The sequence below is a fragment of the Symphodus melops genome (assembly GCF_947650265.1).
Source record: "Symphodus melops genome assembly, chromosome: 17".
Taxonomy (NCBI): Eukaryota; Metazoa; Chordata; class Actinopteri; order Labriformes; family Labridae; genus Symphodus; species Symphodus melops.
This window is the reverse complement of record NC_136707.1, coordinates 3,265,638-3,280,813: the sequence shown is the minus strand read 5'-3', so window position 1 is coordinate 3,280,813 and position 15,176 is coordinate 3,265,638. Positions and strand designations below refer to the sequence as shown.

Below are 15,176 nucleotides of genomic sequence, written 5' to 3'. Positions count from 1 at the left end.
TTCTGAATTCATAAAGAGGCAAATCTAATTTTGTCCCAAACACCTTAAATGTTTTATCATAACACAAGAGCGTGCCTGCTTTTTCTGAAGAGAAAGAACAACCTTCAACACTTACTGTGTTAGCAATAATGTCAGACCTTCCATCTGTCCTTGGGCAACAAATGTGTGTTTGGATTTCATTTCTTTTCAGGTTTTTCTGAGCTGGAAAAATGCAGAAAATGTTGAATGTTCACTCCGATTGCTGATTGTTTTTCCCCCCCCTTCTTCTAGCAGAACAGATGGGCTGTAGCTGAGGGGCCAGAAGGACAAAGCGCCAGGAAGAGCACATTGGCGGGTGTCTCCTCGCCTCCACGGCTGGAGATGACGGATGGGACGTGGGTGAACGGCAGCCTGGCCGACCCCTCGCAGGGCCCCCCTCTGTTCCTGCTCATGTTCAATGACAGCGATCTCAACGACACGCTGCTCAATATCACCAACTCCACCGTCCCCCATGTCTCCTCCGGGCCCAGCGTTGCAGGGGTCCTCATCCCACTCATCTACATCATCGTGTGCATCATCGGCCTCGGGGGAAACACTTTAGTTATTCACATTGTTCTGCGCTACTCCAAGATTGAGTCTGTGACCAACATCTACATCCTGAACTTAGCCATAGCCGACGAGCTCTTCATGCTCGGCCTGCCCTTCCTGGCGGTGCAGAACACGCTGCAGTCGTGGCCGTTTGGCTCCTTCATGTGCCGCCTTGTCATGACCGTCGACTCCATCAACCAGTTCACCAGCATCTTCTGCCTCACCGTGATGAGCATTGACCGCTACCTCGCTGTTGTCCATCCCATCCGCTCGTCAAAGTGGCGACACCCCCAGGTAGCCAAAGTGGTGAACAGCACGGTGTGGGCTCTGTCGTTTCTCGTCGTTCTGCCTGTCGTCATATTCGCCAACATCCAGAAAGCTGGTGGGACCTGCAACATCGCCTGGCCTCAGCCAGCCGACATTTGGCGGGCGGCCTTCATCATCTACACATCCACAGTCGGGTTCTTCTGCCCCCTTCTCATCATCTGCCTCTGCTACCTGCTGATCGTCTTTAAGATCCGCAGCTCGGGTAAGAAAGTCCACGCCACCTCGACCAAAAGAAGGAAGTCCGAGAAAAAGGTCACACGCATGGTTGTGATTGTGGTTGCTGTGTTCGTGTTTTGCTGGTTGCCCTTCTACGCCCTCAACATCCTCAACCTGCTGGTTTCCCTACCGTCAGAGTACCAGGGGCTTTATTATTTCGTTGTAGTGCTCGGCTACGCTAACAGCTGCGCTAACCCCATCGTCTACTGCTTCCTGTCAGACAACTTTAAGAGGGGTTTCCGGAAAGCTCTCTGCCGCTCCACAAGGAAGGTAGAGAACCACGAGCCCATGGAGCGGCAGCAGCAGCAGCAGCAGCAGCAGCAGGAGGAGGAAGGGCGGACGGCGCTCATGCCTCGGGAGAGCCTGAGACGGGCCATGAGGGACGAAGAGGACGACGAGGACGTCTCAGAAATGACTGAGATCTACCGGATCGCTCAAAACGGAAACAGCAGCTTGCAGCAGCAAAACTCCCAGGCGCAAGACGCAACACCTGGAGCGACAGAACCATCGACCCCGGAGAAGAGGGACACAGCTGGCACGCTGAACGGGACGGACGCAGTCAACGGGTCCTCGCTGACCGTCCCTCTGCTGCTTAACGGGACAAAGAACGGGAGCATTAAAACTCTACCTGAGGAAAACCTGGACCAGAGCACCTCACTGGAGATCAGTTACTTATAGTTAAAAAGCTCAAACTGTGTGTGACTGTAAAGTGGACTCAGTGTTAAGACAGAGCAGGCTGACTTCAAGAAAACACAGCAGTCAGCAGATTGTAATGAAGCTCCATCAGAACGTAACAGAACAATTCAATGAAACTAAAAGAGGCCTTAAGATCATTTTTCTTACAAGGACACAATTGACGTTTTCGCCTCATACAGAATGTACCACTGTTTAGACTTTGTACATATGCATGGTTGAATGTACAAAGTTGTGCCTTTCCTAAATTGTGTCGTATGTTTCTTGTTGATCCTCGTACTTGTAGCCTTTCGATTCCACATTGCTGAACAGTCCCGGTTCGCATTTTTTTTGAAGACGTGCAAAACTGTTTAAACTGCGTCACCAGCTATTTGAATATGTTTGGTAAACATCAACGTCTCGACCAGATTTAACGAGATCAGCTTCTGACAAAAGATCGGTCACACATGCACTCACGAATTACAGCGCGAACTACACGTCGCTGCTTTAACAGCTGTGCAGTGAATCACACCAAGAAAATATGGAGAGGAGGACTTTGATATAAAATGTTTCGGTTAAATATTAACCACCTTTGGCCATAGACTTCTTTCAAATCCTCGTTCCCTTCATGAATCAATAAATCATGTCAGCACTCTTTCAAAGCTGCACAGCCAAAGTACCTGCACACACTCAGTCTTATTTCTTTTTCTTGTGTTGGAAATGTGTTAAACTGTTCTCTTGCTGAACCGTCTTGTAAATAGCAAACAGGCAATTAAAGTTGCACATTTAGAAATTTAGTTTGAATGTTTAAATTACATCTTTGAGGAAGAGCGGATTTCACTGAACACTTCAAAATGATCTCCAGGAGACGTCCCTGCTGTTTTGGCACAGGTTGATGTGAAAACCATATTTAAGTAGGTGATAAAACAGCTGGAAATCGGTCTCGGATGGACTCGATTTCACTGTTCTTCTTTTTTATTCAACCTTTAAATCACAGTTAGCCCTCGCTGGGTTTAAATCATCCACAGATTAGCCAAAGTTATACATCAAAGTCATAGCCATAACCTTAAGGGTTTTAAAAAGACTTTAAAAGGAATGACCTACTTTCATTTAAAGCTTTAAAAATAGACGATATAAATATTGGACAAGGCTCTTGTGATGATCTTTTAGCAAACCACACATCAAGATGCATAATTTATCTGATATCTCCCAAAGGCTCTAACACCTCAAACATAGCAGAGAGTTAAAAATTCAACGACTGAAGTAGTGGAGTAGACACGTAGCAGACAGCTAACATGTCCCAGCTGTCACACAAATAGGCCACACCCCTAATTATGCACAACTTTTAACCATAACAAAATTAATCCTCCACCCCCATGTACAGTCATCATGATAGAAAATGTGACAACCCTTCTTTTCTAGGTTGTAAACAGGAGTATTTCTGCTGTAAAGTTGGACATGTTTACACGGGGCTCTGTGGGGATTGCCTCACTTTTGACGACTGCCCCAAGTGGACACTCAAAGAACTACAGGTGCGCTGCTTTTGATATTTTTGCTTGACGAGAAAAATGACAGACTTCACACTCAAGCAAGTTTGAAGCACAAAGAAACCGTTTAAGTGAAGGCTGTGTTAATGAACATTGTAGTGTGTCAAGGATTCATTTTATTATTTCAACTGATCAATTTTCTTGTTTACAATTTCAGAAATGTACATGCTGCTGCAGAATCCATTTTGTGTAGTTCTTGATCAAAATCAAATGTAAATATTTGTGTTTGTAGCTGTTGTATAAACATGATTTGTAAAGAAACCAGGTCCAGATTCTTGGAATATCATATTTTTGTACATGTGACTTTATATAAATGGTTAAGTTCAGACCAGGGCCTGTGAAGGATTTACTTTTTTTTTTCTTTCTCCATCGAGCACAAACAAAAGATTTTTCTCTCAGATCAGGAAAGGGATCATTTCAGCATAATGGACTGATAAATATGATTTAAATAATTTACACTTAATTTTATCTTTGCAGGTTGGAATATGTTTTTGTCACGTTCGATAAGGCAACAACTCTCTCTCTCTCTCTCATTCATCAAAACTCACCTGAGTGCTGCTCGTTCATGACAGCAAACACACGCTCCCATAAACACACTGCTTATGTTGATCTGTCTGTAAATACAGCTGAATGGTGCTTCTGCTCGTTCCCTGTGTTAGCTCTGCTCGCAGCCTGTCTTCAGCCCCCACACACACACACACACACACACACACACACACACACACACGCACACACACACTCTCTCTCTCTCTCTCTGCAGAGCTCCTCAGAGCAGCAGAAACCATCATTAAAGGCACATTATGAAGGGATTTGCGTGGCTCATATTCTCTTTGCGATGCCCCCGAGGCTGCAGTCTGATGAGAGCTGAGATTTGTTGTGGTGTGTGCGAGTGTGTGTTTGTGCTTCCCTGTCTGTGTGTGTGTGTGTGTGTGTGTGTGTGTGTGTATGTTGTCTATAAATAATGTCGGTGTGTGCTATGTAATGCAGACTCCCCGCAGTGATAGCCCACCTGAGCACAGAGGTGATGGTCAGCTGATGAGTCAGAGAGATTCTCTGCCCACAGACTGCAGTTAACTCTGACAGGCTGTTTTCACTTTGTGTGTCAGAACAAAAAAAACCCGAAAAAAAACAAAACAAAAGGCAAACTGTGCAAATGCTAAACACAATGACAGCAACACATCAAGGTCAACTAAATCACATTGAACAATATTACATTATTCCTTAGGTGTAAATTAGTTAGCCCAGAAAACGTATTCTGTTGCACATTGCCGCAAGCAAAAGATGAGAATAGACACTTTGAAGTTTGGCTTTTTTTTTTTGTCTTTCATTTTTTTGAGGAATCCTCTCTGAGTTTCGCTGCAGTGATTATTTTTTTTTTTAGAGCAGGAACATTTCCCCACAGTCCAGAAACCCTCATCACAACAGATTAACCCATAAAACCTTACATCTCTTCAAACTTAATAGTTTGAGATTCACTCAAACCACGAGGGAAATATGCCTCATAATCCTGCTGGACGTCATTTGTTGCACCTTGTGTTCCCTATTTTTGTTTTTATGTTGTGTTCTTGTTGGAGCAGTTGCAGAATCAAATATTGTGTGCCCTCTTTGTCATGTTGCTGAGATTTCACGAATGAAGAAATAAAAGACGTGTTTCAGTGAAGCCATGGGTTTTTTGTATTGTTTGTCCTTTGCATGAACAATCCTTTAGTGTTGTAGTCAAGAGCATGGAGTGATCTGACATCAAGACAAGAACAAGACGTTTAAGGATCAAGACTGAGTCAAGACCAAGACAGGGCGAGACCGAGAAAGAAATTATAATTGCAGGTATTAGTCGGTTTTCCTTTGAATATAACGAGGAAAATGACCTGTTAGTAGGTCAGTATTAGTCTTAACAGGTCTTGATTTAAAATCCGGAGTCTGCTCAGTCTGAGACCGAAACAAGGTTGAGTAAAAATGCTTTAGATTCCGAGACCTTTAAAAAGTGGTCTCCAGACCGGTCTTTAAAACTAAACAATACTTTTAGGGGGTGCCTTGTTTTTTAGACCTCCAAACCTGGACAAACTTCTCTTTTATACAGATGTTTGTGTCCATGCAGGTTTTATAATCCGGATGAAAGACAAATAGTTTACTGTAAATTTGAGTGTTTACCCAAGTATCTGAAGATGTCAGACAGTCAGGGTTTTCATTAGCTGTTGTCCTTGACTGAATTGGAAGTGACTTCTTCTGGTTTCAGGGTTTTCAGAATCTTTGAGCTGCATGCATACCTGAAAAGATCTGGACTTTTTATTCTGATAGCCTGACCTGAAGGCTTGTTGAGTCGCTTATTCAACAGGAGCAGGTCCAGACTTTTTGACAGGGGTGGCCCAACTGCAGCACCGACTTAAGCAGGGGTGGCCTGAGGTTTGTGTAGTCTACACACAAATAAAGAGCCTTTTTTTAAAAAACTGATTCTCTCTCTCTCTCTTCCTCCAACTCGTCCAGATAAAACACAGAAGCATTGTGGTAAAAACATTATTTAACATGTCACTGTTCGAGCTGGACAGACCATAAATAGCTGTCGACTTTTAAGCATTAAGCTGATCCAAAAATGCTCCTATTGTTGCCAGGCAACAACACTGAAAAGGTTTTCTGTGTATTTCTCTGAGAGATAGTTGCATTAAGAGCGCTGAGCCCCTCCTCCTCTTATCCTTCAGGTGTTAATCGACATGACAACAATCAACATGGAGCAACATATGTGTGGGGGGGGGGGGGTCTTTGAGTGACCCCAGGTGTTTCTAATCTTCTCCTTATTAACCAAATACAAAAGAAACACACAGGAAACTGTAACAGGAGGAGGGAAAAGACCAAAAGTAATAGGCAGAGCAAAAAACATAAAATAAAGTAAATCAGGAAATCACATTCAAGCAACACATCCAAGGAATAAACAAAGCAAACAAAGGTAGATCACAGCGGAGCACCCATAAATAAATGTGATTGCAGGTCAGACTGAACTCTCCGTCTGTCTCTCTGCGTGTGAAGGACGACAGTTTGAAGTGACTCACAGAGGAGCTGCTCCTCATGACGCCTCCCTCCCAGTGGACTCTCTCCAGACATAATTAAAGTGAAACACAGGTAGCCATCCATCGGCTAGCATCTTATACCATGATTCTTTCTCTCTTTATGAACCAGATACACGAAAAGAAAAAGAAAAACACAGCGATAGAAGCATGTGCAGTCTCACGGTGTCAAAGTGAAAAGTGTCCCTGTGAAGGACATTAAACCAGCAGTTTCTGTGCACTGTAACTGACGCTCACCTCAGATTTGGTGATTATTTGATTAGATTATTCTCAGGAGTAAAATTAAGGAAAACATTTTCTTTGTGTGAAGATCAATCTCTTCGCTCCCAATCAGATTTTTGTCCTAAACTGTCGCAATAATATTGGGGACTATAAGAGTGTACTGAAAGTGTTAACCTTAAATCGGTGTAAATGTAGTTCATAACCTTCCACAGATCAGTGATGGACTACGTGATGTGAGGATGATGCAGATGTGACTCTTCATCATGCGGTACACGGACAAATCCCAGGTGAAACAAGGGTCTCTCTGACGGCCATCTGTGTCTGGATTAATTAGATTTCTGACCTTTGTAGTGTAGAAAAACCTATCGACATGATCTAAGGGTTTGTTAAGAAATCACACTTGAGAGGATCAGTGTGCGATGAGCGCGTGTTCAGACTGTGATTAGTGCGTTCAGTATTGAATCAGTGTGTGTGTGTGCACCTGCAGAGATCAAACACGCTGATGGTTGTTATTTTCTGTTGTAATACAGAATCACACTTACAAAAAGAGGTGATGATTTCCCTCATTTACACTTCTGAAGAAAGGCACACGCTCTACATAATTACCGAATAACAGCATGAAAAAAGAGGTTAAGAAGCCCTGACTGATAATGACAGAGACAAAAAACTTAGAAAATGCAAAACAAAAAAGACAGCACACTTCATATATTTATATATATATATATATATATATATATATATATATATATATATATATATATATATATATATATATAAATTAAGCCATCAATGTATTTTTTATTGCCAATTTACTCATACAAAGAATTGGTCTTGGTATATAGGTGCAAAAGCTGTTAGCTGTGTGAAAGAATGCTAAAATAGCAAGTACTTGAATAAAATAAAATGGATTAAAGAAGCAATTACCAATATATAATAAATAAAAAGTCCAGCTTTTATACAGAGCAAAGGCCCACGGAGATCGCCTTCACAAAAGCTCTCCACACAGCACTCAATCACCTGGCACACAGAGGGAGCTACGTACAGAATGGATTCTCTTCATAGAGTATATCTCAGTGTTCAATACAATCATCGTAGATCAGGAAGTTGCAGAGCAGATCTCCATCCACATGTTAATAAATGGAGACTGTGAGTACAGAGTTCAAAGATTTAAATATCTGGAGAGCCACATATCGGACAATCTGTCCTGATCCAGCAACACCACGGCTGTGGTCAAAAAGCCACAGCAGTCTCTGCACTTCTTGAAAGTCCTCAGGAGAAATAATCTTAATCAAAGCCTAGAAACCTTTTACTGCTCCACAATAGAGATTGTGCTGGCATACTGCCTCTCTGTGTGGTATGCTGGCTGCTCAGCTGCAGATAAAAATAGCACTTTAGAGGGTCATCAGTACAGCACAAAAATCATTGGCTGCCTTCCTCCCTCACAAACACCTTCTACCTCTCAAGAGCAACAAGCATTGTTACGGACAGTTCGCACCTGGGACACCTCTAGTTCGAACCCCTGCCCTCAGGGAGGCGCTACAGGTCAATAAAGTCACAGACGATCAGACTCAGTTGAACAGTTTTCTCCCTTTTGATCAGCATATCAAGCAAATGAAGTCTGAGACCGTGTGTGATAAGTAGCGTAAACTTATGACTTGTGCATCTTAAATCTACATTTCTACTTTTATAACTCACCAAGAACCTTTTACCTGAATGTGTTTCTCTGTATGGATTGTGATTGTCCACACTAATGATTTTAACACTGTTTGAAAGTGACTTCTAACTTCTATGCACCAACCAGGAGGGGCACTCTTAATCTTGTTGTTTCCTGTCACACAATAAAAACAAAAACTTTTAATTAAATTTCAATTATGATCTTTTGACCTCAAATTAAATAGACACTGACTGACTTTTAAAATGAAACAAGACTATAACACGACAGTCTCTTTGCATGTCTGATATGTCTGATTATGCTTTTCATTACATGTTGGGTTTGAGAATGTTTCTGTCGCCCTTGATTTATCTGTATTATTTTCCCCTGCATTTGCATATCTAAATTTGAGTTTTAATTTCTGCTTTTGTTCTACTCCTTTGTAAAACACTCTGAAATTGTTTACTTATTTTTCTTGTTGCTATTAAAACAAAAACTGCATTTAAAAAAGCCTTTTTTTGGTGTTCTTTGGAAAAATTACAATGCAAGTACAAGTTTTTATCAATGGAGCTGCTTTTAAAGTTATTTAAAATCATGACTGTATGTCTCCATCGTGTGGTCGCATGTAAAACTGCAGCTTTGCTACGTTGTTGTAATCAAATTATCTTTCTTGATCTGTGTTGAGCTCATCGTTTGCAGTGTTCTCTATTGGTATGTATAAAAAAACAAAAGCTCTTGCCAAAAATATTAATTTCATTAAAATCAAGCCGCGTCAGTTTTACGTCAATGTCGTGCAGTTTTACGGCAGGAACCACTGTCCACTTTGCGGTAGCGTCATACTTCCTTTCCCACCGGCGCCGTGTCGGGGTTTTACATCGTGAGGGGAGCAGAGGGATTAAAAGGACTGACAGTGTGTCACATCTGTCACGGTAAGAAAACACGAAACCGTGAGCCGACGGAGGAAACGTTGTTTTTGAAGACGCGCGTGAAGCTGAATGTTAGCGCGTTCTATGCACGTGAATGTAGCCTTATACACCCAGTTAGCTTAGCATGTCCGACACGGCCACCTGGTACAATGGATTAGCATTAGCATTTGTTAGCCCACCGGGTAACACTACTGACTTTTAAGATCAGATAATCCATTATTCATCTGACAAACAGAGACATTTACAGAGTTACAGCAGAAGAAAAATCACAGTGTAAAAATTAATTAATATAAGAATGTAAAAAAATTAATGCATTAAATGTGTTAAAGTTTATTTTAGAGTAAAACGACATCCTTTCAACGCTCCTCTACTGAAGACACAGACTGCTGTACACCTTTCCATCACTTTAGCATCTAGTAAACCTGTAAAAATCTGTCTTTATTTTAATAATTTCAAGATCTAACTGAAGATACTTTATAGTAATCACTACTTCTTGATAGTATAAGTATAAGTTGATTAATTCATTAACATCAACGTTATTTGAATTTCCCTCGGGATCAATAAAGTATCTATCTATCTACTAAAGTAAGGTCCTTTGCGTGTCCTACTGGGTCGAAGTTTTTCTGTAACTTCATGATTATTAGTTTAAATAAAATAGATTAATTCATCATTATTTTGCACTACTCACCACTCCACTATAATCTTATTTAGTCTTGTACATATTAGTCTTTAATTACTTGCTTATATATTTAGTTAATTATTATTATATAATGTTTACATTTGTTCAGAGAGAGCACAGTCTACATAAGTTAAGTTCCTTGTGTGTTAAACATACCTGACCAATAAACCTGATTCTGAAATATAAATAAACAATAATATGAAATTATAAAGGTGGCAGCATTGCCAGGTTGCGCTTTGATATCTGTAGAGTAGATTTCTTGTTTGATGTTTGTTGGTCGATGATGACTAGCCCACTGCGCAAACTGATCAATGCATATTTGTAGTGCATTGCTGGAGAAATCAGTGCTGCTTATTGGCTGAGACCCTCTGTGTGTGTGTGTGTAATGTTTTTTTGATGTTGCTTTGTTGTCACTCTAATGGATTCTCTCTTTCTTCCTGACTTCAGGCCATGGCTAAGTTCAACGCCCCTGTGATCCAGGACAACCCGTCTGGATGGGGTCCATGTGCGGTCCCGGATAAGTTCAAAGACATGCCGTACCAGCCGTTCAGCAAAGGAGACCGTCTGGGAAAGGTCTGCGTTCTCTCATTTATGTTCACATAAAGTTCCTTTCATTTGATAAGAAAGATAAAATAAACATTGTTTAAATACATAGTGACTCTGTTTACATTGTGATTAATATAAGGTACATACAATACAATAAGATAAACAACTGAGTTCAGCTCTGGTTTGCTTGAAGCAGCTCTAAACATTTGTGGTGAAAGATGTAACGTCGGAGATTATAGTTATTTTTCTCGTCTGTTTCTCTTTCAGGTCGCTGACTGGACCGGAGCCACTTATCAGGACAAGAGATACACGAGTGAGTGAGACGCACGTCGTGTTTACATGTAGTGGAATAGAGTTCACCTGAAATGTCTCACTCCATACACACCACTAAATCTTGTGGCCAGAGGATGTTTTTTATAATTTAATGTAAATATTGAACGGAACAGCAATTTTTTTTTATAGCGTGGTTTTAAAATCTGAAATAGGAGTCCTAAGTTCACCTCCCGTATTCTACCTGCAGATAAGTACTCGTCTCAGTTCGGAGGAGGAAGTCAGTACGCCTACTTCCATGAGGAGGACGAGACGAGCTTCCAACTGGTGGACACGGCCAAGACGCAGAAGACGGCCTACCAGAGGAACCGCATGAGGTTTGCTCAGGTAAGATTTTTTTTTTTTAAGGTGACTCTTTAAGTTTCACTTGATCTTAGTGTGCTCGAACTCGTCCTTTATAACATGACGCTATGTGTTCAAACAGAGGAATCTGCGCCGGGACAAGGACCGCAGAAACCTGACCCAGTTCAACATGCAGACGCTCCCCAAGAGCGCCAAGCAGAAAGAGAGGTGAGGCTTCCGCATCACATGTTGAACAGCGTTGTGCACGCGTCGGGTTTAACATCCGAGCATGTCGGAGACTTCGACTGAACGAGCGTTGTCTGTCTGTCTGTTCAGAGATCGAATGCGGCTGCAGAAGAAGTTTCAGAAGCAGTTCGGAGTGCGTCAGAAGTGGGACCAGAAATCTCAGGTAAAGTGGTCTGCTTCCTTTTTGCACACGTGTAACGGAGAGATGATTACCTTTTGTCTTTCCCCGAACACAGAGGCATTCCACGGTGTTCGACTGGGGGGGAAGTGTTATGATCACTTCCATTTATTAAAGAATACGACCGGCAGATCAATCTTTAGAGAGAGAAAAAGAAACGAGTCATTTACTCTCTAGTACAGAGTTGATTAGTTCATGTTCAGGACAGGCAGCCTCTTAAATCCCAGTAAGAAAGCATCAAAACTGCCTCATTGTTGTTCAGACTGATGAGTAGAGAGGGCACGGGGTGAAAGACGATGATGACGATAACTCTGTGATGTTTAAGGCGCAGCTGAAGCCCAGAGACTCATCAGTGGAGGTTAGAAGCGACTGGGAGGTGAAGGAGGAGATGGACTTCCCCCGACTGATGAAGATGAGATACATGGAGGTGGCCGACCCCGAGGACATGTAAGTGAACCCCGCCCGGCGTGAAGTCATTACACACCCCGTCTCCGGGGGGGAATACGATGATGGCTCATGACGTGTCGTCTTCCTCCTGCAGAGAGTGCTGCGGCGCTCTGGAGTACTACGACAAGGCCTTCGACCGGGTCACCACCCGCAACGAGAAGCAGCTGAAGAGCATCAAGAGGATCTTCCACACCGTCACCACCACCGACGACCCCGTCATCCGCAAGGTTTGCTAACCAGCCTCGCCACTCAACACGGCGATTAAATCAAAGGCGTGCGTCGTTGTTTTTTTTAAACAGCAGCTGTGTGATTGTCCGTCCACAGCTGGCGAAGACTCAGGGCAACGTGTTCGCCACTGACGCCATCCTGGCCACCCTGATGTGCTGCACGCGCTCAGTCAACTCCTGGGACATCATCGTGCAGAGAGTCGGAAACAAGCTGTTCTTCGACAAGAGGGACAACTCTGACTTTGGTGAGGCTGACAGAAGTTCACTGCTCGGTTTTAAACGTCAACAGAGATTAACGTTGATGTTTTAATGGTCACATGTTCTCCTCTTTATAAGTCTCAGAGCTCCCTAAAACATGTGTGAAGTGTCTTATTATAAATCCTCTCTGATCTTTCATTTGATCTTAATCACTTCAGATCTGCTCACTGTGAGTGAGACGGCCAACGAGCCGCCGCAAGATGAGGGCAACTCCTTCAACTCTCCTCGCAACCTGGCCATGGAGGCGACTTACATCAACCACAACTTCAGCCAGCAGTGTTTACGAATGGTGGGGGCAAACTTTCTTTTTCCTTCTTTTTTTTAACCTCCACTTGGCTATCTGTTTCCACCTTTTTTCCAGTCTCTGTGCTAAGCTAGGCTAATCAGCCGTTTTGAAACAATGAAGAATGTCTCAAATGTCTTTTATGCTCTTTAGATTTATTTGAAGGACAATTTGTCGTCCCCCCCCCCCCCCTTTTTTTTTTTTAGGGTGGAGACCGCCACAAGTTTCCGAACCCAAACCCCTTTGTGGAGGAGGACATGGACAAGAGTGAGGTGGCATCAGTGGCCTACAGGTGAGACGGTGAACTGCCTGTCCACACTGCATCCCTTAAATATTGAATTCTTTGCCCGGCCCCTTTCAGTTTCTCCTTTCAAACGATATGACATCTAATGCTTTTATTTTGAAGGTGGACAAACTGACATGTGGTGTTTTGTATTGAGGAGCGTGGATATTATTGAAGCATCTCTTTATTTTACCGGACGTCGTCGCTGCTTTCTCTCAGCCTGACCATGTTTTATTTTTTATTTTCAGATATCGTCACTGGAAGCTCGGGGAGGACATCGACCTGATTGTCCGCTGTGAGCACGATGGCGTGATGACCGGCGCCAATGGAGAAGTGTCCTTCATCAACGTGAAGACTCTGAACGAGTGGGACTCCAGGGTGAGAGCGCAGGAGCTCTTCTTCTTCTTCTTATCTGCTGAACTGACCACTAATCCCGCAGAAAGGACGTTGTGGCAGTTCATTCAGGACATTAAAATCAGTGCTGCTCGTTGTCATGTCAAACCGCTGATCTCGACCTCCTTTTCTCCCCTGTCAGCACTGTAACGGCGTGGACTGGCGTCAGAAGCTGGACTCTCAGAGAGGAGCCGTGCTCGCCACCGAGCTGAAGAACAACAGCTACAAACTGGCCCGCTGGACCTGCTGTGCCATGCTGGCTGGATCGGAGTATCTGAAACTGGGGTGAGGAACACAAACGCACCGCACCAACCTCTTCCGTCACCTCTGTGTGTGTCGAAGGATTCAGGCTGCGGGCTGTTTGAGCTCCTGCTCAGCTATCCCAGCTAAACAGTCTGTGGCTATGACAGAGGAAGTGTCTGGACTGACTTGACCCCCCCCCCCCCCCCCGTGTGTTCTTCAGGTACGTGTCCCGTTATCACGCCAAGGACTCTGCTCGCCACGTCATCCTGGGCACCCAGCAGTTCAAACCCAACGAGTTCGCCAGCCAGATCAACCTGAGCATGGAGAACGCCTGGGGGATCCTGCGCTGCGTCATCGACATCTGCCGCAAGCTGGACGAGGGGAAGTACCTGATCCTGAAGGACCCCAACAAGGCGAGTCTGCGGTGATCCTGCTCGGAGTCAGAGAGCCTCGGTGGTGAAAGGCAGTGGAGAATCTTCCTTCTTAACGTCATGATCGTTTGTTCTTCTCTAAACAGCAAGTGATCCGGGTGTACAGCCTGCCTGATGGAACCTTCAGCTCTGATGAAGAGGAGGAGGAAGAGGAAGACGAGGAGGATGAGGAGGAAGAAGGTGAGAGTCGGTTGTCCAACTTTTTTTTTTCCTTCTTCTTACTCTTAATTTTCATTCATTTTTTACTCTTTTATTAGATTTGTATTTATCTCAAATTAATTTTGTATTTGCAACTAACAACAACGACGCCTCACGTTTTGAAAAGTCCCACTCCGTCAAGTATTCTGTTGTTTGGAGGAGTTTAACACATCAGCAGCACATTTTTAAGAACAAGCCAAGAGAAGCTTTAGTTTTGCACGGGGCCGTGAGGAGAGAGAGAGAGAGAGAGAGAAGACTCCAGTCAAGCTGGGGCTCAAATCAAACTTTCCCATACAAACAGGAAACCATCACCTTCTCGTGAGCAGAGGTCATTTCATTCGCACTGACGTGGAAAAGTGTCCTGAGGATTTAAAGACTCGCACTTAAACTTTGCACATCATGGATAGCGCCGGGTTCTCTGGGGGGGAAAAAAGGGATAGAGATCACGTTCAAAGCCGGGACCCGTGACGGGTACGATGGTACGTTTGTGAGTAAACTGCATGTCAGCGAAGACGTGTCTGCAAACTGTTCCCCTGCTGTTTTCTAGTTATGTCAGAAGACCGTTAATGTCGACAGTGAGGTGAAATCCTTCAGATATTCTAAATCTTAATCATTTGAAATTGTCAGAAACATGGAAAGAATCCAGAAGGATTTGTTGCTAAATGAGAGTTAAATATTCCCGCGTACTCTGATGTATTAATCTCATCTGAGTAGAAGTAAGATCGTTTCTAGAAGCAGGTTCACTCAGAATTTGACCAGAGAATAATCCCTGAAGCACATCCTGTAACCACCAAAATAAATGATTTCCTGCACAGCATTTCTATCAACTCCGTTTCATTTCTTTGCCTTACAGATGAAGAGAACTGAAGTGTGGAGCTCCCGTGACCAGCAGCCTTCACCCTCCATACAGAAAATCAGTTTTCATTCAAGACATTTAATAAAGAGAGCAGATTGGCCAACAGAGTTCA

General features: G+C 43.3%; 2 protein-coding genes across 5 annotated transcripts in view; both read left to right on the top strand.

Moving 5' to 3' along the window:
• Positions 1-4,981, top strand: part of LOC306838857 (somatostatin receptor 3) — a 28,592-nt gene extending 23,611 nt beyond the window's left edge. For 2 of the 3 annotated variants that reach the window (XM_079367237.1, XM_079367238.1), the window contains one exon: positions 271-4,981. In XM_079367237.1, coding sequence (XP_079223363.1) covers positions 361-1,788 — 1,428 coding nt within the window. In that variant the 5' untranslated portion in view covers positions 271-360 and the 3' untranslated portion in view covers positions 1,789-4,981. The remainder of the gene's footprint in view (positions 1-270) is intronic. The other variant, XM_079367239.1, reaches the window with a different exon arrangement.
• Positions 4,982-9,066: 4,085 nt separating this feature from the next.
• On the top strand, positions 9,067-15,176 carry eif3d (eukaryotic translation initiation factor 3, subunit D). 2 transcript variants are annotated; one of them, XM_079366772.1, is made up of 16 exons: positions 9,067-9,187; positions 10,311-10,436; positions 10,677-10,722; positions 10,930-11,066; positions 11,164-11,249; positions 11,358-11,430; positions 11,777-11,892; positions 11,987-12,119; positions 12,217-12,364; positions 12,536-12,666; positions 12,867-12,952; positions 13,192-13,321; positions 13,479-13,621; positions 13,800-13,992; positions 14,097-14,190; positions 15,062-15,176. In XM_079366772.1, the coding sequence occupies exons 2-16, from the start codon at positions 10,314-10,316 to the stop codon at positions 15,073-15,075; spliced, it is 1,653 nt and encodes a 550-aa protein (XP_079222898.1). In that variant the 5' UTR covers positions 9,067-9,187; positions 10,311-10,313; the 3' UTR covers positions 15,076-15,176. The 2 variants fall into 2 exon arrangements, with proteins under 2 accessions (XP_079222898.1, XP_079222897.1); XM_079366771.1 differs by having other exon boundaries at positions 11,771-11,892.